Genomic DNA, 23,652 nt, shown 5'->3' on the forward strand with positions numbered 1-23,652 from the left:
ACTGACTTTGCTGCTTCGTAACACTTCGGGATAACGCTTTAGAAGGAGAACGCCCTTTCTACGCAGCTTGATTACAGAGATGTTCATTCACGACAGCGGCGACTCGTCTTGACTGCGTGAGCAGCGAATAACACAGATAAGGCATGCTGGCTGTTTTAACACTCAGTGCAATTCTTATCAGGTGCCTGAATCCCCCGCGCCGTATAAGCGGCGCCACATCGCCTCACGGCATCAGTTGTTGGCGAAACACCACTCGCGATGGGTGAGTAACTCCGTCTCTACTTGCACCTGTACCTGCTCATCAGTCGCTATCCACAACTTATACGGGTCACGCTGTCTTAAACCATATGCATTCTACTTGTAAAGTGGCTGCCTTAGTAACTATTACTCATCCTTTTCTGGGAAACAAGAAGGGAAAGCTGTATTCACAACAGCTGATAGTAGTCCTGTATTAAGATATCAGGTGTGATGCAGCTGGGGACTAATTCGATTGGTGTCCCACGAGGTTACATCTCAGGACCCATCATTCTTCTTGCTTATATTAATAACCGTTCATCGGAAATACTGTCAGATGACAAGTTCATTTTGTTTGCAGATGATACAATCCTTGCAATAAATATCAATAGCAATGTGATCCACATATCAACAGCAATGTGATCCACGTAAATAAGTGTTTTAAGTATTTTTGTGTTTAATGATGCTTGGCTACAATAACCAGCTAATTACCACACTTACCTCAGTATATTGTATATATACATACTTCCTGCGAGTTTATTAATGCTTATTAACTGAAAATAGGTTTCAGCTTTTTTTTCTAATTTCCAACCGTAAGGGCCATTTCATTTAGAATATATGGAAGAAACGTTAATATGTCACATTTTTTTGTAAATATGTAACACATATTTTTGTTTTATGATGAGTTCCTCATTCTTGGGTATCTCTTCACTACGGGTCTACGGAACAAAACGTACATCTAATCACGAAATGATTGCTTGAAATGGCACAGTAATTAAGGCGCTGGACACGCTACGGGGAGCAGAGCGGTTCAGATATCTGCCAAGACATCAAGCTTCATGATTTCGTGATTTTGGTAAATTCCTTTGATAATCGGAGGCCGACTTTCTTCCTCATCCTCTCCAAAATGGGTGTAGGTGTATTTACGTCGTCGTCGAGAAACTGGTAAAAACATTTTGTTTTCCACGAAACAAATGGAAAACTTGGTGATAATATCTATCTACTGTCTTCCCATAACGTTTTCACTACGCCAAAATACATTTCAAATTTTCAGCTTAATCATCAATGCATCAGTCGGCATATGAAGATCTTTATTGCTATGTCAAGGTGCCACAAATGCGAATCTGTAGGAACTGTAGTGCATTAGTAATTATAATTCGTGGAATTAGAGTGATACACATACAGAGTTGCACAAGAGGATATGAAGAATTTTGTAAAAACTTCTAATATTGCTCCTAATTTTTCTGATATGCCGAACGGAAATAGAAAAGTTTCTACATGCCAAATCCGAAATTTGTCAGGAGAATCAAACAGCAATGTATCTCTTTTTATACATAATTCATTTCTATCGAAAAAACTGGGAACGTATTCTAACACTACACAATTATGCTGCCCACCTTATCACTGAAAAAAATACTGAGAAAAATTAGAGGACGTTCTAACTTTCATACCAGAAAACTGACTGTGCCAAGTTTTTTGTTTGAGTGCCATTAATACAGAGCTGCCACGTTCTTACTTGCGATAGTAAAAGTACTGAAATGCAGCAAAATTTTAATTAGTGGAATTGTCGTCAGCAAAAACCATCCTCATTCTTTTTAAATTTTATACGAAAGCTTAACATTATCAAATTCAAGAACAAAATTCTCTCAGCATTGACTTCTGTTTTTTACTCCATTCCCTTTAAACTGTCTCTTGAAGAAGAAAGGGCAAGATCGCCAAATGGTCTTTCTGTTGTGCCACTGATAAACATGGCTGGTCTTTCAGATGAAGTACTTCATGGTATAGATCTGCCACGGTTCATCCTCTTTTGAATACATTGACAAGTTCCCATTTTTCAGTGGAACAGTAAGAATTTTCATATAGTTATTTGAGATGGATGAGTGTGGGACTCTTTAATCATACTACATTTGGGTACCTTACACGCCTGAATTAACAACAATGTTTCAGCAGCATCCTTAAAATCAAAGAAGTTAGTTGTATGCTTTAGAATTACATGTAAGTGGCTCATAGCTTCAGCTAACTCCACAGATTTGTGTAAATCTTACGGAGCAAAGGCTTTGCTCACCCTTCTTCGTTACTCTCCAATTGTAAACTCTCTGACTCAGCTCAAAATGCTGCACTTACTCGCCAAAACTTGTAAATAATCTCTTCAAATCACGCCAGGCTAAATGAAGGGTAGCCCGATGCATGGCACTTGGAACTTCTTGGGAAGCACTGTTTGGCACAAACACATCTAGCACTGAATGTCTGGAAAAAAATGGCATTTAGAACGTTTCCCTGTTCTACTCTCTGTATAAAGATTGACCCCCTGATGATGAAGCTGTGACTTCGTAATACACACTAGCATAGGAAAACTTTATCGAAAAGACAACAGACAGATTTTACTATGATATTTTCCATTTATATCAGAGCCGCGGCCAACAATTTCCAATCTGGCTACCGTGAAATTCACGAAACAAATCATGACTGAATATTTGTTTGCGGAAATGCTAAAATCAGTTTTGCACTTACGTAAGATATCTTTACGAGGCTGGTGATGATTCTTAGTACTTTATCGAAGAACGTGTGTAGATCACAATGTGTTTAACATTCCGTATCACATAAGATGGAATAATAAACATATGCGATCCAGAGAACTTCTGTGAGTAACCATTTTAATTATTACGCATTGAACTAACCACAATGAAATGAAATGAATGAGTGGACGGGGAAAACATCAACTGAGATGCAAAGGTACGAAACGATATAGGTGCAAACCGCCAATATAAGTTGAAACCGCCATGTAATTAACATGCAATGAAATTTAAATATTCGATAGACCGGTACACTTTAAAATCTGTGACGAACCAGTACACGTCTCCGGATTTTAATTTCGCCAACGAGAAACGACTGGAAAACACTGAAGCATGCAAAGTACAAAACAGTCTTACAGAAGGTTTGCAGTATAATAAAGAGATGTGAGAAATTTTGTTTTAGAATTAGACGAGCTCGTGGGAGCATGAATAATTCATGTGACAACCGTAGCAGGAAGTAAATCAAATTTGGGAGCCAGCTAACATTAGCGTGCAAATGGAAGCAAGTGTAATGTAAAATAGAGTGTGGTGGTACTTTTTAGTTAATTATTTTTATCATACTTCATTTACACATTTTCTATTAAAATAGTGTGGAACAAGATAATTTACAGACAATGGCTCTGCAAAGAATGAAGATAAGCGCCAGGCGCGATAGAGCGTCCCAAACGCAAATTAACGTGAATAATGCTTGTGTATGCCTGAGTTATAGTAACATATATGTTGTTATAATTACGTTGAGTCTGCTTGACTACCTCTAACACTCAGATAACAACTGCACTGTCAGCTGAAATCTAGATCTGCATGAAAAGGATACACGATATTTCGACCGATGCTAACCCTCTTTTTGTCGTGGATTATGCTGTTGTTGTTGTTGTGCTGGTGGTGGTGGTGGTGTCATTGCGAAGATGGGTTTGGTACAGTCTCCAAGCTAGTCTTCATCTTTGCATGAATATTGTGACCTAAGTTCTTCTGACGTCAACTTTGGTCCCAGTCTACAATTTTCTCCCTCCTGCACATCACTCCTTTACCATACTGAGAATTCCTAGTTTCATGCAGATGCTTCCCATTGAGTAATCCTTTTTTTAGTCAAGTTGTGCCATACACTCTTTTCTCGACAGACGATCCAGTACCTTGTCTTTAGTCAACTGACCTATCTAATTATCTACATTCTTTTATAGTACCACTGTAAAAGTTGCTACTCATTTCTTATGCGAACCGTCTATAGTAGACGTTTAACTTTCGTATTTTTCTTCTAGGAGACGACTTTCTTGCTGTTAGCAGTCTAGGTTTTTAACACTCTCTTCTCCAGCCATCATCATTTGTTTTGCTGCCCTAATAGCATATCTCTCGCACTACTTTGTGTCATTTCCTAATTTAATTCCCTGAGCATGGCCTCATCTAAATCTACTGCAGTCCATTACCACTGTCTCACTTTTATTAATGTTTAGCTTATAACCTGTTTTGAAGGCAGTACTTACCCTTTTAACAAATCTTCCAGCTCCTCCGCCGTCTCTAAAAGAATTACAATGCCATCGGCAAACTTCATTGTTCTGTTTCTCCTCCCTCCCTTATAGTTCTCTTAATATTTTTTTTGTTTCCTTTACTGCTTGCTCACTGTACAGATTGGTTAACATTAGTGATAACCTAAAACTCTGTCTCGTGCACTTTTATCACTGCCTACCTTCATAATTTCAAAGTGTCTATTCCAGTTCACACTGTTAATAGCTTTCTCTACATCTACAAATTTTATAAAAGTAGGTTTGTTCTTCTTCATTATATCTTCCAAAATAAGCTATAGGGTCATTACTGCCTCTCCTGTTTGCACAGTTGTCCGGAAGTTAAAATTACCTTCCCGAAGATCGGCTTCTACCAGTCTCTCCATTACCCTGTAAATAATTTATTTCCATATTGTACAACTGTAACTGATTAAACTGATGGTGCTGTAATATTAATACTTATCAATACCTGCCTTCTATAGAACTGGAAAAATTACATTCTTCTTTAAAGTATGTGAGTATTTCGTATAACATTCGGGTCAAGTAGGACAGTTTTGACATACTTCTCTCAAGGGTCTCAATAACCTCGAGTGAATGTCCTCTTGTAACCTCCTCCTCACTTATCGACCTTAATGACAGCGAAAATTAAACCGCGTGTACCTAATGGAAATTTGGGAAAAACAATCGTCACCGAAGTTAATCTGTCGGTAAAGAGGGAGGAAAGGGTTACATCTAAATGAAAGGAAAAATGCAAATGAAACTGGTGGAAATTAATTTTGAAAAGGAGTTAAGTTAATCAAGAAAGTAAATGTGCGGTCGTTACGTTAACAGTTAATTGGCGTTAATTAGATATTTGAGATTTGGGGGAAATTACGGTCACCAGTCCTGTGGACAACTACTATATAGCACTGAAAGCGTGGCAACTGAAGGTTGACACTTGTGTGAAAACTGAATGGCTGTCAGAAGTAATAAATTTCGCTACACTCTGACTTAATTTAGCAAAAGAATTAATAAAACCGGAAAATTGAAAGTTAATTTAGTGACTGAAATTAAAAGTGAACTTTGTTTCTGAAGCACAACGAAATTCAATAAAGTAAGGTTAGTCTTGGACTACCTCAACAATCATTTCAAAAGCTACTTGAATCTACGCAATTTAGAAATAAGAGATTTAACTTTGAACTTGAATTAAATGATTCTGACCAATTACCAATAGTAAAATTTAGTACGTACCAAGCTGAGCTGCAGTCATAGGTAAGCTAAAATGTAGTAACAAAACTTGCACTCTTAATTTGTGCTTGTGTAATCGAAATATAATTCTGTTTGGTTATGGTAGCCAGCTATGAATACTTTAACTGAACTTTGAAATTAAAGCAGTGAAATCGAATGATATTACTTTAATGCTGGCATTTTAATTTCAACAACACTCGAGTTCATTTCGGAGAAGGAAGGGACCCTGCTTGGTAATGCAATTAGGGCAATGAGCAACAAAGGTTCATGCTAAGTTGCTGTATTTTTTGATGCAACAGTTTGAAAAGCTGAGGTCTGCCATACAGTTCTAAAACTTTACGTCCTTCCAGTCTTCCTTGTTGGTTGATTGAAGGTTTGAAGTCGTCGATCGAGGAGGTGGCGACAGTCACTCATTGTCGGCCGTCGCTGTTGCAGAAGCTGGATGTTGGCGCGCCTTCTTCTCGACACTGTCACCAGGCGAAACGGGCTCTTGATGTTCGCCAGCTAATGCTTCCCGTCCGCGACATCGTTCCAGAAACTATCATAGCAAGTCGAGCGCAATTACATGCTGCCAAACCCCGAAAGCGCGGCAACTCGCGGGAGCGTCACACAACACACCTGCTCCACCGCCCTATTCCAGCCACACTCCCTCTGCCCGCGCTCCACGACGCAGAGTTAACACTACCTAAGGTTCTACACCCTTTGGTTCTCCACATGACCTATCGATGCAATCGTTCGATAGCATAGTTTTCCCTAGGCAAGACCCAGCGTAAAAATACAAATAACATTTACAAAACAAACCAATTATACATCGACATAAATGCATAAATATATACATATACAAATAGTAAAACAACTGCAATATATAATGACACAGAAATGTCATACCTTCATGCAACAAAATAAGGAAAAAATTTATAGTACAATAGATGGAAATAGGAGGATACGCATTTCCGGCGATACAGTCTACTCCAGCTGACGTGTTTTCACTTATGTCTTTCACTGCTCTGTCAGATTGTTCTCATTGTGTTGTATCTCCCATCTCAACTACTTCCGCTTCCCTTTCCATCCCTTTCTGTAACACTATCTTCAAGTTTGTTGCCCTTGTACAGACACTTTTTATATTCCTTCTGTCCTTCAGCTTTCGTTTTTATTTAGTTCAAACGGTTCAAATGGCTCTTAGCACTATGGAACTTAGCATCCTAGGTCATCAGTCCCCTAGACTTAGAACTACTTAAACCTAACTAACCTAAAGAGATCGCACACATCCATGCCCGAGGCAGGATTCGAACCTGCGACCGTAGTGGTCGCGCGGTTCCAGACTGTAGCGCCTAGAACCGCTCGGCCACCCCGGCCGGCTTCAAAGTTTTTCAATGGGTTATTTGAAGAAATGAGAGAAAACTTTTTGAAGTTCAGTACGAGTTTAGAACAAGGTTTCCGTCAGAATACTAAAATTAAGCGCTTTCGAACTTGGCTAGCGGTTAGATGGGTCACTGCCCGGGCGTGGCTAGCGAAGTACACTCAGTCCTTGTGAGACCGACTAAGGACCTACTTGACTGAGAAGTAGGAGCTCCGATCACGAAAGCTGACACTGGCTTGCAGACAGGTGTGCTGACCACATTCCCCTCCGTATCCGTATCCAGTTACGCCTATCGACTGAGGATGACACGGCGGTCGGTCGGTACCGTTTAGCCTTCCGAGGCCTGTTCGGACAGAGTTAAAAAATGCATTACAGAATCAAATCTGATTTTTTTCTTGGTAACGGGAAACGAGGTAAAGGTAAAAACAGAGTTTGGACCTAGAGATAACCTCCCACGAAAAGTAATAGTAAACATTGTCTATAATGATGTGACATAGAGGTTTTCCCTCCAAATTCAATTCATTTTCTCCATATCTCCTATTCAGTCTATCCCCCTAATATTCCGGATTCTTCTAGTACAATTTGTCCAAATCTTAGGTTCTTTTCTTGTCTCTTCTGTTTATTGCCCATGTTTCACTTGAACATAAGGTTTCACCTCAAACAAATATTTCCAAAAAAGGTTTTCTAGCATAGAAAATTATATTCTATAACATTTCTCTCTTTTCCAGGAACTTTTACATTCCTGTTAGCAAACAACGTCCTGTATTCTGTTTATTTCTGGCATGATCAGTTATTTCTCTGAATTTTCTTCATTATGGATGGGGTTCAACTCTGTGACTGTTCCTTTACAGAGTGTTGAATAACAGTCACCCTAATTATTTTGCTGTCCAAATAGCAAAACTTTCATTTCCGCAATGTTGTGAACCTTTTCTTGTTAATACAAAGCACGGATCGAGTCTAAGAATTGCTTTTCTTTTGGTAATGTAATGTGATAGCGTTGAACTCTTCGTTCGTTAATAATTATGTATCCCCTTTCCTTCGGGTAATAGATGGTTTCCGAAAATCTTATTGTTGTAATAATATTTTTTACAAAATAACTACACGTTATACTAATTTCTGAAAATAGGTTGTTATAGATGTTTCAGTTTTCACATGATAAAGTAGAACTACGTTTTTTATTTAGCCTCAACTCGAAACTGAGATATAGTTGTGACATGAAAAAACTGGTTATTCAATATGTGATTGGGTCGCATAAATAAAAATTCATCGTTGCTTAAGTGAAACTTCATTATTAGTGAACCACTCGCTATCGTTGGAGCAAGTCGTTTTCCTGCGTAGGTTGTTTTTACTAAAAGATAATCACTTTACTTAATTACGTCTCCTTGGGTATTTTCAAGCTACCTCTGTTACTTACATCACAGTAAAAAACTGCGAGCATATGGCATTATAAGTTCCATCTGTGTCAAGGTAGCAACATCAGCTGGCGTCCTTGACAACGGTTTTATACAACCATCGTACTCTGGTGTGGAAAACTTAAGGACGAAAACATCTTTTAGATGATGTGTCACTGCCAAGCAACATAGATTACTGATACTTGTACCGCACTTAGGAAGAACAGCAACAGTATAGTTCAGAAGGTAAGTGACAGAAATACATAGTGAGACCAACAGAAACTGCACTTTTATTCAAAGACTTTAACACCACTGAATCTATCGCGATTCAGGTTGGTCGCCTGGCCATTACAGTGGTGTGTGTGATCACCGCGGATGTGTGTTCACATGGTGGCCAGAAGGTTGATAAGGAGATCTTGTGGTAGGACGTTCGATTCTGCCACCAACGCTATAACAACTGCTGGACGGTTCTTGGTTCATGAAGACGAGCTGCAGTACGTTCCCCCAACGAATCCCGCACATGCTGGGATTTGCCAGGGCAACGAGTAGGTCAGTCCATTCGTCAAACATCCTCTTATACCAAGAGCTTCTCCACCTGCGCAGATCGATGCGGCCATGCACTGTCATCCATAAAAAGGAAGTCAGGGACGAATGCGCTCCTGAAAACCCGCACATGGGGAAGGAGTACAGTGTCACTTGGTAGTCAGTAAGCCCATGCAATACGGTGCCTTCCTACATTATAACACCTGGACCACCAAAACGATCAAGCTGGACAACGCTGGGAGTACCCTCCTACTGCCAGAGTTGGTAAGACGTAGTGCACCCAGAAATATCGCCGAGAATTATGGATTTTATGCTCCAATATTATGGTGTGGAGAGACATAATTTTGCATGGGTGTACTGACCTCAGATACACACATAAAAAAAAAAGTTTTGCACGACGCCGGGCCGGGCGGGGTGGCCGTGCGGTTCTAGGCGCTACAGTCTGGAACCGAGCCACCGCTACGGTCTCAGGTTCGAATCCTGGCTTGGGCATGGATGTGTGTGATGTCCTTAGGTTAGTTAGGTTCAATTAGTTCTAAGTTCTAGGCCACCGATGACCTCAGAAGTTAAGTCGCATAGTGCTCAGAGCCATTTGAACCATTTTGAACCATCACGCCGGTTCCCAGAACTCCTAAAGATAGACGTTGACTGTGGGTATTGTATCTAGGACACAGTCCCTTTGACTGTTCAGAGATGTCACCAAACCCACCCAGAGATGTAAACAACCATGCATGAGTAGCGCCTATTAGACGGAGGGGGTCCGACAATCGATCAGTTCCAGTCATTCCACCAGGAAGGAGGTGTACGGCTCGTCTAAAGTTCAACCATGCCTAAACGGTCAATACCCGCGGTTCGATCGGTCCTGTACTTTGTGCCAGGAATTCCTCTCAACAAGGGAAGTGGCCAGGCGTCTCGGAGTGAACCAAAGCGATGTTGTTCGGACATGGCGGAGATACAGAGAGACAAGAACTGTCGATGACATGCCTCACTGAGGCCGCCCTAGGGCTACTACTGCAGTGGATGACCGTTACCTACGGATTATGGCTCGGAGAAAACAAGAAAGCAACGCTACCATTTTGAATAATGGTTTTCATGCAGCCACAGGACGTCGTGTTACGACTCAAACTGTGCGCAACAGGCTGCATGACGCGCAACTTCACTCCCGACGTCCACGGCGAGGTCCATCTTTGCAACCACGACACCATGCAACGTGGTATACATGGGCCCAACAACATGCAGAATGGACCGCTGAGGATTGGCATCACGTTCTCTTCACCGATGAGTGTCGCATATGCTTTCAACCAGACAATCGCCGGAGACATGTTCGGAGTCAACCCGGCCACGCTGAACGCCTTATACACATTGTCCAGCGAATGCAGCAAGGTGGAGGTTCCCTGCTGTTTTGAGATGCCATTATGTGTGGCGGACGTACGCCGCTGGTCGTCATGGAATGAGCCGTAACGGCTGTATGGTACGTGAATGCCATCCTCCGACCGTTAGTGCAACCATATCGGCAGCATATTGGCGAGGCATTCGTCTTCATGGACGGCAATTCGCGCTCCCATGTGCACACCTTGTGAATGACTTCCTTCAGGATAACGACATCACTCGACTAGAGTGGCCAGCATTAGAGTGGCCAGCATGTTCTCCAGACATGAACCCTGGCGAACATGCCGGGGTAGATGTAAAGGGGCTTGATGAACTTATGGGTAGTATGCCACGACGAATACAGGCATGTATCAATGCAAGAGGACGTGCTACTGGGTATGAGAGATACCGGTGTGTACAGCAACGTGGACCACCACCTCTGAAGGTCTCGCTGTATGGTGGTACAACATGCAATGTGCGGTTTTCATGAGCAGCCAAAAAGGCGGAAATGATGTTTATGTTGATCTGTAATGCTATTTTCTGTACAGGTTCCTGAACTCTCGGAACCGAGGTGACGCAAAACTTTTCTTGATTTGTGTATTTCAACACAGGACTCTCACCGGCCAGTGTTATTGTGTCACTGTGGTCCTTCTCTGTGTGCTTCTATCCAAGGCTTCTTTCCGCCCACACTTAATTTTTATGGATGACAATGCGCGACCATATCGAACTACACAGTGGAGGTGCTCTTGGAACGAGAGTATATTCGACGAATGAACTGGCCTGCCCGTTCCCTTGACTTACATCCTACCGAGCACGTATGGAGTGCATTGGGAAGACATTCTGTAGAACGTCCACCACTGTGGCCAGTACGGGAGCACGTTATAGAGCATGCATTGCCGTCCTTAGTTATCACATACCCTATTAAGAACAAAGTCTCGCCTTTTTTAATGTCCAGGAGTCCATCGTAATCGCGAGCTCCGTGTAATTATTGTCTCTGAATAAAAGTGCCATTTCTGTTGGTCTCATTGTTCATGTTTTTCAGGTACCTTGTGAACTATACTGTGACAGTTCTTTCTATGTAAGGTCCTAGTTTCATCCGTCTATGTTACTTCGCAGTATCACATCTTACAGAAATTACTTCCACCCTTACGTTTTGCATATCAGTAGTTAACGACTCAACCATTATAGATGTGAAGTCAATATGTATAAAGAGAAAATTTGCGACTCTTAGTGGGTTTTGTCACTGTTTCAGCGTACACCACATTAAAATACATTTATGTTACATTTGAAATGAAACAACACATGGCGCGGTCAACGGCCTAAAAACAGAGTACCACACGTTGACGGCGACATGCGAAGTTGTGTTTGAAATGTGAAACTAATGTATTTTAATGTGGTGTATGTGGCGAAATCCGCAAATAGGTCGCAAATATTCTCTTTTTACGCACGGGATTCACATCTAAGATGTGCCCAAAACAGCCACGGTTGTAACAAATCATTAAGGACGCCATCAGATGTTGCTCCTTCCATACAGATATGTGGAATTAAAGATGTTACGTGCTTGCAGTTTTTGCTACAATATAAATAACAAAGAAAGCTTGAAAATGTCAGAAGGGACGAAATTTGCCAATAGCTAAATCATGAAGTATTTGAAATTATAAACAGCCTAGGTAGGAAAATGGGTTTTTTCAAGAAATTCGCAGTAGCTATGGCCCCATGTATACAAAAGACCACTAGTGCTATATGCGTTATGAACAGGAAGGTAGGACAGAGAATCAGTTACTATGAACAGTTGGGCGATATGGTTGTTCTCATGAGAATCGATAGCAAACCAGCATCGACGAAGATAGTTAAGGTGTACATTTCGACGTCGCAAGCAGAAGAAGAGACAGAGAAAGGATGTGAGGATATTGAACTGTTAATTCACTACGTAAAGGGAAACGAAAATCAGGGGGACTGGAATGTGGTTGTACGGGAAAGAGTAGAAGGTAAATGTTTCAGGTAAATCTGGGCTTGCTACTAGAAATGAAAGAGGGAAAGACTAATGGAGTTCTGTAAAAAAACTTCGGTTAGCAATAGCGAATACTCTGTTCAAGAATCATGAGGAGGAGGTGTACTTGGAACATGCTAAGAGGTAGAGATCTCAGTCACACTACATCATGGTCAGGTAGAGATTCCGAAATCACATAATGTATTGTAAGGCGTATAAGGCATAACCCGGGACAGATATAGACTCAAATCACAATTTATTAATGATGAACAGTAGGCTGAAGTTTAGTTAGTAGACACGAGAAATCAATGTGCGAAGCAGGAGAGGAAATACTAAGGAACAAGAGATACGCTTGACGTTCTCTAAGGTTATAGACAGTGTGATAAGGAATAGCAGTTCAGTTGAAGAGGAATGGACATGCCAAAGAAAGGCTCACACAAAAGTTGGAAAGAAAAACATAGGTACGAAGAACCCATGGGTAAAACAAGAAATACGTCACCTGATCAAATAAAGAAGGAAGTAGAAAAAAGTTCAAGGAAATTCGGGAATACAGAAACACAAGTGACATAGAAATGAAATAGCTATTAAGCACAGGGAAGCTAAGGCGAAATGGCTGCATGAAAATTGTGACGAATTCGAAAAAGAAATCGTTGTCGGAAGGAGAGACTCAGCCTATATGAAACCCAAAACAAGCCCTGGTGAAACTTAAAAGCAAAGATCGTAACTTTAACAGTACAGTGAAGGCCTCTATGAGAGGGAAAATTTGTCTGATGACGTGATACAAGAACAAACAGTAATCAATATATAAGAAACAGGAGCCTCAGAATTAAGAATCAGAATTTAAAAAAGTTTTGGAAGACTTAACATCGAAAAGGCCTAACGGATAAATAAGATGCCATAAGAATTTCTGAAATCATTGGGGAAGTGGAAACAAAACGACTGTTCACTTTAGTGCGTAGAATGCATGATGCCTGCGATGTACCAGCTGACTTTCGGGAGAACAGGATCCACGCAGTTCGGAGGAATGCAAGAGCCGACGAATACGAGTATTATCGAAAAATCAGCTTAACAACTCATGCATCCAAGTTTCTGACAAGAAAGATGAGGATCACTTTGGCTTTAGCAAAGGTACAGGCACCAGAGTGGTAATTCTGACGTTGCGGTTAGTAATACTAGCAGTATACGTCTATAGGATTTTTCGACTTCGAACTACAGTTGAATGTCAAACGTTATTCGAAATTCTGAGAAAAATAGGGGTAAGCTGTAGGGAAAGATGGGTGATGTTCAATATATACAAGAACCACGAGGGAAAAATAAGAATGGAAGACCAAGAACGAAGTGCTCGCATTAATAAGGATGTATGACAGTGATGTAGTTTTTAGCGCCTCCTGTTCAGTATATACAGCCAAGAAGTAATGAAGGAAATAAAAGAATGTTTCAAGAATGAAATTAAAACTCAAGACGAAAGGATATCAGTGGTAAGATCCGCTGACGGCATAGCTACCCTCAATGTAAGTGAAGAACAATCACAGGATCTGCTGACTGGAATGAACAACTTGATGGGTACAGAATATGGATTGAAAGTAGATCTAAGAAAGACGAAATTAATGAGAAATGCCAAAAATGAGGACAGCGACAACTTAATATTAGAATTGGTGCTCACGAAGTAAATTAAGGAATTCTCCTACCTAAACAGCAAAACAACCCTTGACGGCCGGAGCAAGGAGGATGTCAGAAGTAGACTATCACTGGCAAAGAGAGCATTCCAGACGAATAGAAGTCCACCATTATCAAACATTGGCCTTAATTTGAGGAAGAAATTTTTGAGAATGCACCTTTGGAGCACAGCATTGTACGGTAATGAAACATGGACTGTGGGAAAACAAGAAAAGATCATCGGAGCATTTGAGATGTGGTGCTACAGGCGAATGTTAAAAATGAGGTACACTCGTAAGGTATGGAATGAGGAGGTTATGCGCAGAATCGTCAAGGAAATGAATTTATGGAAAACATTGACAAGAAGAAGGGACAGTACGGCGGGACATCTGTCAAGACACCAGGGAATAGCTTCCATGGTACTAGAAGGAGCTGTAGGGAGTACAAATTGTAGAGGAAGACAGAGACATACGCAAATAACTGAAGACGAAGGTTGCAGGCACTACTCCGAAATGAAGAGGTTGACACAGGAGAGCAATTCGTGTCAGGCCGCGTTAAACCAGTCATAAGACTAACGACTCAATTTATTTTCCTCGATTTATTTTCCTTAAGCTTTAGGCCACAGAATGTTACTTATGAAAATTAAAGAAATGTACGTAAAGAGTTTTAAATTTTAAATGACAATGGTATTTATCTTCGTGAATACGTAGGTTCTACGATCGCACAAATAGAAAATGGGCCTTTTACTCTTTGTTATCATGTACTATTATTCGTAAAATTTGTGTGTGAACTCATGGAAATACCTTGTAATCGGACACTGGAATGCATGGAACTGTGTTCCCATAAGCAGAGCTCTTAAAGAACCGCACGAAACGTCCGCCGTTACCACTGCGGCTCAGCAAGGCGTCAGCACGTTTCCAGCCCTCAAGTAGGGCCTGTACTCGCGCAGTGTACACGCGTAATCCGTTATCGTTTATTGCCGGCAGTAAATTTAACAGTCGCCTGCCGCAGTTTGCAAAAGAGCAGTTTGCCCTTGTTACAGGCATCACTTCCTACTGCCCGACTCTTAACTAAGGCAACACTATCGTGGGACAAACGTCAGTGAACAACTAGTATTAAATAGAGTGTACTTTATCAGCAGATGGTCTCCCGGAGACATAACTACAACCTTCTCATGCTCTCAGCTGCAAAAACTGGTCATACACTGAAATTAGCCACTTTTATTGATCTAAACACGTTTGAACCTCCAATACACATTATACACGCCTTGCTTCTGATAATGCTATATGTTAAAGAATAAATAAAAACAAAAAAACATCGAATATTTTGTAGTATGATTCGTCGAAAAAAAAGAGATAAAAAAACCAAGAATGAAATGAGAGCTTTTGAATAATGCTTGAAATTATACATAGCCAGTGAAACTTCACTGTCTACATGATCTGTGAGACAAATAGCTCCTAGTACTCATCAAAATTCTAAGATTCTCAGTTAAAATACAACTTTGAAGTCTCAATCATCACATTAGCTGTACATGATTCAGAGCATTATTCAAAGGCTCGCTTAGTGTTTTTATGATGTATTTTATTTCTTACTTTTAGACAGAATATCACAAAACGTCTAATCTTTCTTCAGGCTTTTTTCCAAAGCTTTTTAATAGTTGAATACTGCATCGGTGTAACTTTTTATGCACGACGTTGCTAGGTTTTGAAGGGTTGAACATTTTAGCATTTCGTTTACATGGTCAGCAACAGGTGTTCAGGAAATATTTCAACTTTCCAACAAATCACTATTTAAGTTTTTCGTAATCGCCTTGATTACTTTATTTATTTATTATTTTTTTTCCTAGAGCTCATTCTGGTCAGTGCGGTATCTGATCTGCCTATTTCTCACTCTTGGCTTGGTTGTGAAAATTTGGACGAAAATTTCTCTCGAATCACTAATTAAGCTTTTATTAATTACCCTCATTACTTCCAAGCAGCTACATTCTTCACTGCAAAACTAGACCTCGAGTTGATCAATTTCAGTCGAGTCCCTAGTTGTCCGTTTCCCACACTTCGTTTGGCTGTGAAAATTCGGGCAAGAATTCATTGTGTAGGTTCTAGGGAGTCTTGTTTTCACTCCTCTCAAACATTTGACAAAAATGACTCTTCGTTATTAGAACATGGTTTATGCACACCATTATGGCATTTTTGGAAATAGAAAATCTTCTCTGTAGGACTCAACATGTATTCTACGAACTACGACGGTGACACGGATTGCCCTGTTTGTCCAGGAGACCCAGAAGACAATAGATACCGGCGACAAGTATATTCGGTGTTCCCTGACTTCTAGAGGGCATTCGATACAGTCCTACAAGGCCTCCTAATGAACGAAGTACGAACATACCCAACGTCAGACCACCTGTGTAACTGGACTCAAAAGTTTCAGGCAAAAAGAACACAGCATGACGTTCTTAACAGTGAATAACCTTCAGACATAAAAGTACCATGCACCAAAGTAGTGTTATAGGACTATCACTATTCGCAATACATACATAACCGAGTGGATAATGTCGGAAGTTTTGTCGGCTTTTGATGAATGATGGTGTTATATATAGAATATACAGCTGAAAGAATGTAGTGAAATGCAGGAAAACCTGCAGAGGATTGACAGTTGGTGTAGGGACTGCAGTTGACCGTGAATATAAACAAATGTAACGTATTGTGGTTAAACAGGCATAAAGACTTGTTTTTGGGTGTTAACACGATTGCCGAACATCATCAGAAGCAGCCACATCCCTTAAATATCTCATCGTATGTGTTCGATGTGATTTAAAGTGGGACGACCTTCATATTCAAAGGAAGAATCCTCAGAAAGTATAGTCATCCACAAATGAGGTGGCTTACAAAACCTTCGTTCGACGAGTGCTTCAGTTTTGCTCATCAGTCTGAAATCCGTACCAGATACGACAAATAGAGTACATAGAGACGATCCAACGAACATCAGCATGTTTGATCACAGTCTCGTTTAGTAACCACGAAAGCGTCACGGAGATTATCTTCCAAGTGCAGTGCCAGACGCTACAAGAGGCGTTCTGCACCAAGTTGCAGTACACTGTTAAAAACCCAAAGCGTAAGTTCCTATAAGAGTCAAGTAGTATATCTCGAAAAAAGGTTATGAAGGAAAAATTAGAAAGATACGGAAGCTTACCAATAATCATTCTTCTCGTAGACTATTAACGACTTGAACAGGAATCTTGAAAAGTTACAGTGGAACACAAAGTACCCTCCGCCAGTCATCATGAGGTGGCTTGAGGCATACAGATGTAGATGTAAATGAATGACAATCTGTAAGATGTCTTGTGAGGGACAGTTGTGAAGAGATTTTGGCATTCTTGGCCTACTAAATTTGTGAAACTGTCGGAAGCAAAATTTCTTTTAGCATAAAAATTCATTGGTTTGGGTAGGAGATGTAGTAGATAGATGGTTACCCTAAATGTTGTTTAATGTGTGCGTTGACAGTACATGAAAGTGCGTTGGTGGTAGCACATTGGCTCAGGTGGAATCTGCAATGGTCTACTCCCGTGTTGCAATGTCACTGGTGCTCTGTCCGTCGTCGAATGAGACTGTGTTATTGTCCCACGTGTGCGGCGCCTGCTTTACCGACGCGAAGCCAGAGCACAACACCGTTCTTTGCTGTTGTCTTTATCGAGTTCGTTTTACTGTACTTGCAATTAAAACTGCGCTACCACTGAGGATGGCAGACAACGAAATTTTAGTCATAGTGAAAACTAAGGGAAGTGTACCTAGGAATACATGACGTTTTCTGGTCAGTGTTTCACTCTACGGACCTATTATATAATCATATGAAGGAACTCTCCGTAGAGACCACCATAAACAGTTTTCTGTATTTTCTATTGTTTTTGCTGCTGTGAAACATGAGGTTATGTTCTGTACAGTGTTTGTAAGTATTACGAGTCCCAAATATTTAAGTGATACACGGTAATATTTTAAAACTATTCTGAGGATATCGTTAATGCGAATGAGATATATACTGATTTCACCATCTGAATTTGGCCCTGTATTAAATACAACGTTGGCATGTGACGTTTCTCTAGAACGGTTGACCTAACGGCCTATTTTTTTTGGGGGGGGGGGGAGGGGGGAAGGGGCTGGAGGGGATGACAAAAAAGACGGTAAAGCAAAACATCTTTATTCGAACAATTGGGCCCTTCTCGGGGTAATGTAGGTTTCTGAACAACAAAAAGAAAATTAAAACATAAATGGAACGTAAGGGCATCCCTTCCGATGGAACCAACATTAGACATTATAGCTGCGGTCACTAGCGAAAACATGCCTTCGGATTCTTCTAACTCCCCACTGAGGCCGGAAACGTTTCCACGAGGAAAGGGTCCATGTGGTTCCGTCACTTGTTCCAGACCGTAAATTTGACATGCGCCTAAGGTTAACTTCTCATACCCGACACACCCCAATTGCGGGTGGTGTCCAAGAAGACACTACCCATATCATTAGCAAAGTTTTGTTGGTAGTGCGGACGGCACTGGAGATGACAGATCATTCAAATCTGAAGGTCCAAAAATTGAGAAAGAGCTTGTCACCATTCCGATAAAGGTTCTAAATGGTCAATCCCTTGATCTATATCGCTTCATATATCTTACTATGTGCAATGAAGGCCAATATCAGTCTCGTCAACCCCCACAAGTCCACGACAGACGGTGTTCATCAGTAACAGGTAGATGGCACTGTACACACAGCGGAGATCTGCCATACATAAGGGTTGGCGTCTCTGGCAATTCAAATATGTATGGTTAACCATCTAATATGAGGCCACACTGGCGTACGAATAGAGGAGAGCGCCGAGCACTGGACGCCAAACCACCGATCAGGTAACCTAGAGAACAGACCACACATATAAATATTGTTAACTCTTCAGTTGCATAGTATCACAGCGAGTAAAATTCCATATAACTTTAGTTACATACGCTGAGGTGAGAAAAGCCTTGGTTTAGGGATATGCGCATAAACAGATGAAGGTAGTATCGTATATGCAAGGTATAATAGGGCCGCGCATTGGTGAAGTTGTCATTTGTTCTCAGGTGATTCCTGTGAAAAAATGTCGGACGTGATTGTAGCCACACGAAGGAATTAACAGTCTTTGAATGCGGAGTGGTAGTTGGAGCTAGACGCATGGGACATACAGTTTCGAAAATTGTTAGGGAATTCAATATTTCGTCATTCACGGTGTGAAGAGTGTGCTGAGAATACCACATTTCGGTGATTACGTCTCATTACAGAGAAAGCAATGCCCGACGGCCTCCACTGAACGACCGAGAGCAGCAAGATTTGTGTAGATGTGTCAGTACTAACAGACAAGCATCACTGCTTGATATCAATGTTGAATGTACGACGAACGTATCTGCTAGGACACTGCGGCTAAATTTGGCATTAACGGGCTATGGCAGCACACGACCGACGCGACTGCCAATGATAAAACCACGACATCTTCTGCAGCGCCTTCCCTGGGCTCGTGATCATTTTGGTTGGACGCTAGATAACTGGAAAACATGGCCTGGTCAGATGAGTCCCGATTAGTAAGAGCTGATCGTAGCGTTCGACTGTGGTGCAAACCCAAGAAGCCAACACCCCAAATCGTCAATAAGGAACTGTGCAAGCTATGGTGCCTCCATAACGGTGTCGGCTGGGTTAACATTAAATAGACTGGGTCCTCTGGTCCAACTGAATCAATCATTTAGAAATGGTTATCTTCGTCCACTTGTAGACCATTTGCGGCCATTCATGGGCTTCACGATCCCAAAGAACGATTAAATTTTTATGAATGACAATGCGAAATGTCACCGGGCCACAATTGTTTACGATTGGTTTGAGGAACATTCTGGATAGTTCGAGCGAATGATTTAGCCACCCAGATCGAACGATTATTATACAGATGTATAGGTTAGTTGGAGCACAATATCCTGCACCGGTACCACTTTCAAATTTATGGACGGCTATAGAGGCAGCATGGCTCAACGTATCTGCAGGGGACTTCTAACGACTTAGTGAGTCCGTGCCACGTCGAGATGCCGCAGCAAGCGGCACAAAAGGACACGATATTAGGAGGTACGCCATGACGTCTGTCACCTCAGTGGTATGTGTGGACGGTTAAACCATACTTCGCTAGTCGTGCACCATCTCGTTCCTTGAAGAAGGTCTTTTTACCGTGGAACACTGATATCTGAAAATGAACTTAGGCTCTTTATTAACTTAATCTCTGTCTCTAAAATAGAAATTTGTACTAGTTGACAATAGTTTTCTGTTTAAACATGTATTTCAATTGTAAATTGTTTTTGGTAGTACTTCTTAATTTGATTATGCTCACTGATCGTTGGCACACTTTAAACTAATAATGCAACACATACATTACTGACAAGATTTTCTCGATTGCAACAATTTTAAATTTGAACAGAACATTTGTTCCTAGGTACATGTCCAGGTTGTAACTTGGAACAATTTCTTTCTCATTTGGAAAACCTTACATTCACAGAAGAATTTTTGTTATTTCACTAAAAGACTGTAGCACACCTAAAGTGAAAGCTATAATTTCAGAACGGAATAAGCAAATGTATTAAACTTCTGTTAAAGAACTGGCTAGAGACCGATGGCAGAAAAATGTTCCAAAGCATAACACCCTTCCCTAAAGCGGGAAGAATACATAATTAGATTTGTACGTGGTACGGGAGTGGACTGGGTGCGACCTGCCATGCCAACTCATTTAACAACAATGGCTCTAATCCCGCTGGACATCGAATCGAACTGATCTTAGATGACAAGAGTATCACCACATTATTCTTCAGCTATGTGACAGAATTCGTCGATCGCGGTGTTTCACGAATAGTGTCGTGCCAGTCTTTCGGCAACCCATTGGTAGATGTATTCATCGGGTGAGAGATCTGGAGAACATGCTGACCAAGGCAACGGTTGAGCACACTGTGTAAGGAGGCAGGTCAGCACTGTTCACTTAACACAAGGTCTTGTGTCATCTCGTTTGAAAGTAATGTAACTGATATCTAGACGCTGTGGCACGTCTGACTTAAGCCTTAAGTCCCAACCGTAAATACTGAGTAGACGAAAGTCAATGGATACTTCCTGATATCATTTCTAACCTCCTTTTTCCAAACGTAGTGCAACAGCTCCACGTGGCATGGACTCAACAAGTAGTTGGACGTGCCTCTATGGCAGTGCGTTACTTCTAAACTGTTTCTGGTGAAGAATTTTGTACACGAACTGAACTCGCGATTATGTCCCAGAAATGTTCGATGAGATTCATGTCGGGTGATCTGGGTGGCCAAATCATTCTCTTGAATTGTCCAGGATGTTCTTCAAATCAATCGCGAAGAATTGTGGCCTGGTGACACTGCGCTTTGTCATCCATACAACTTCCATCACTGTTTGGAAAGCCGGCCGTGGTGGCCGAGCGGTTCTAGGCGCTACAGTCTGGAACCGCGCAACCTTTATGGTCGCAGGTTCGAATCCTGCCTTGGTCATGAATGTCTGTGATATTCTTAGGATAGTTAGGTTTAAGTAGTTCTAAGTTCTAGGGGACTGATGACCTCAGAAGTTAAGTCCCATGTGCTCAGAGACATTTGAACCATTTTTGAACTGTTTGGAAACATGAAGTCTATGTCTGGCTGCAAATGGTCTCCAAGTAGCCGAACGTAAACAAAGAAGCCAGTCCCTTGCATGTAAACACTGCCCACATGATTATGGAGACACAACCAGTTTGCATAGTGCTTTGTTGGCAAATTGGGTAAATGGCTTCGTGGGCCCTGTGCCACATTCGAACCCTACCATCAGCACTTACCACGTGAAATCAGGACTCATCTGACCAGGCCACGGTTTTACAGTCGTCTAGGGTCAAACCGCTTGTAACGAGCCCAGAAGAGGCAATGCAGTGATGTCATGCTGTTACCAAAGCCACTTGCGTCGGTCGTCTGCTGCCACAGTCCATTATCCCCAAATTTCACCGCACTGTCTTCACGGATATTTTAGCAGTGTAGGTCATCTGTTGGCACGGACAACTCCACGCGAACGCCGTTGCTCCATGTCTTTAATTAAAGGCCGCCAGCAACTGAGTTGTCCGTGTCGTGAGTTAATTCCTGATATATGGTACTCTTGACGCACTCTTAACACTGTGGATCTTGGAATACTGCATTACCTAACGATTTCCGAAATGAAATGTCCCTTGTGTGTAGCTCCATTCCGCGTGAAGTGTCTGTTAATTCCCGTCGTGCGGCCACAATCACGCAGCAAACCTTTTCATATGAATCACCAGAGTACAAATGACAGCTCCGTAATTGTGTACGCGAATCTGTCTCCATCTATATACATGCTTATCGCTGTCCCATTACTTTTGTCATCTCAGTGTAAAAGAAAAAATAATTTTAAAATTTCTTACGAAATTGACTTTTATGATCATAGTAAGTAAAGAATACAAGAATAAATTGATAAATGTAAACAATTAACTATATTAAAGTACTGATTTCACTTTGAAGCCATTGGGATAAACAGCTTTCAACCACCCATCATTTCATAAGATATACTTGAAAGCAATTTCGCATTTTTTCTAGACATCTCGAAACTTCCATGAAATCATGATGCCTAAAACAACAAAAATGGGCGTAAAATTTAATAAATTTATTTCATAAGTACATACTCCTTCAATGTCCACCCCCTGCAGCTGAATGGTCAGCGTGACGGTTTGTCAATCCTCTGGGCCCGGGTTCGATTCCCGGATGGGTCGGGGAATTTTCTCCGGCCAGGGACTGGGTGTTGTGCTGTCCTCATCATCATCCTCTCATCCTCATCGACTGCAGGTCGCCGAAGTGGAGTCAAATTGAAGGACGGCACCCAGCGAACGGCCTGCCCGACTGGGGGCGCTAATCATTCGCTTAAGTGAAAATTGCTTCAGTGGTTTCGTGTCGAAACTACTCACAACAGCAGTAGGGAAAATTCAGATTTACGTCATAATAACGTTAGATATACGAGGTCAGTTCAAAAAATTCTGGAACATTCGTAATTTTGCACCCATAGTGTGATGAAGCGAAAGGCGATTGGCATTCCTGCAAACGCCTTTGTTTAATGTGTACCTACCGGAGGTTTCATTGTGGCGTGTGTGTTAGTTATTGTTCAGTGATGTATTGAGTAGAATGTAGTGTCGCACAGTGGTGAACTTCGAGCTGGCACAGCTAGAGGAGCAACGCATCTGCATTAAATTTTGCGTGAAACTCAAGAAAAATTTTACAGAGATTCACCAAATGACGCAGGAAGCTTACGGTGATGAGTGATTAAGCCGTACTCGATGTTACAAATGGTTCACACAGTTTAAAAATAGCCGGACGGAAGTTAAAGATGACCATATTTCAGGACGCCCTTCGACGTCTATCGTCGACACTCATCTCAGGAACGTCAATGAAATTCTGCATGCCAATCGAAAACTAACTGTCCAAAAGGTTGCAGAAGAATGTAACGTTTCAGATGGATCTTGTCATGAAATCCAGACACAGCGTCTTGCAATGTATCGTGTTGGGCTCGTGAGTCAACACCACAGAGTCCTCCGCCGGCAATCTGCGAAGAACTTTTGGATCGCGCAAATGAGAACGAGATGTTGACTAAGAGAATCATAACTGGTGATGAGACACGGCTCTATGGTTATGTTGAGGCCGAGGGTTAATCTTCGCAATGGATCGGAAAAGGTTCCCCAAGGCCAAACACAGCTAGTCAAGTCAGATCAACTGTCAAAGCCATGCTGATAGTTT

At 41.4% G+C, this 23,652-nt stretch overlaps 1 protein-coding gene across 1 annotated transcript in view; it reads left to right on the top strand.

The window, feature by feature from the left end:
• Window positions 1-248: 248 nt before the first annotated feature.
• The window catches only part of LOC126092249 (dipeptidase 1-like), a 310,126-nt gene continuing 286,722 nt past the window's right edge, over window positions 249-23,652 (top strand). Inside the window, exon 1 of the mRNA XM_049907759.1 lies at window positions 249-262. Within this exon, the coding sequence (XP_049763716.1) occupies window positions 259-262 (4 nt within the window). The 5' untranslated portion in view covers window positions 249-258. The remainder of the gene's footprint in view (window positions 263-23,652) is intronic.

Source organism: Schistocerca cancellata, chromosome 7 (genome assembly GCF_023864275.1).
Source record: "Schistocerca cancellata isolate TAMUIC-IGC-003103 chromosome 7, iqSchCanc2.1, whole genome shotgun sequence".
NCBI lineage: Eukaryota > Metazoa > Arthropoda > Insecta > Orthoptera > Acrididae > Schistocerca > Schistocerca cancellata.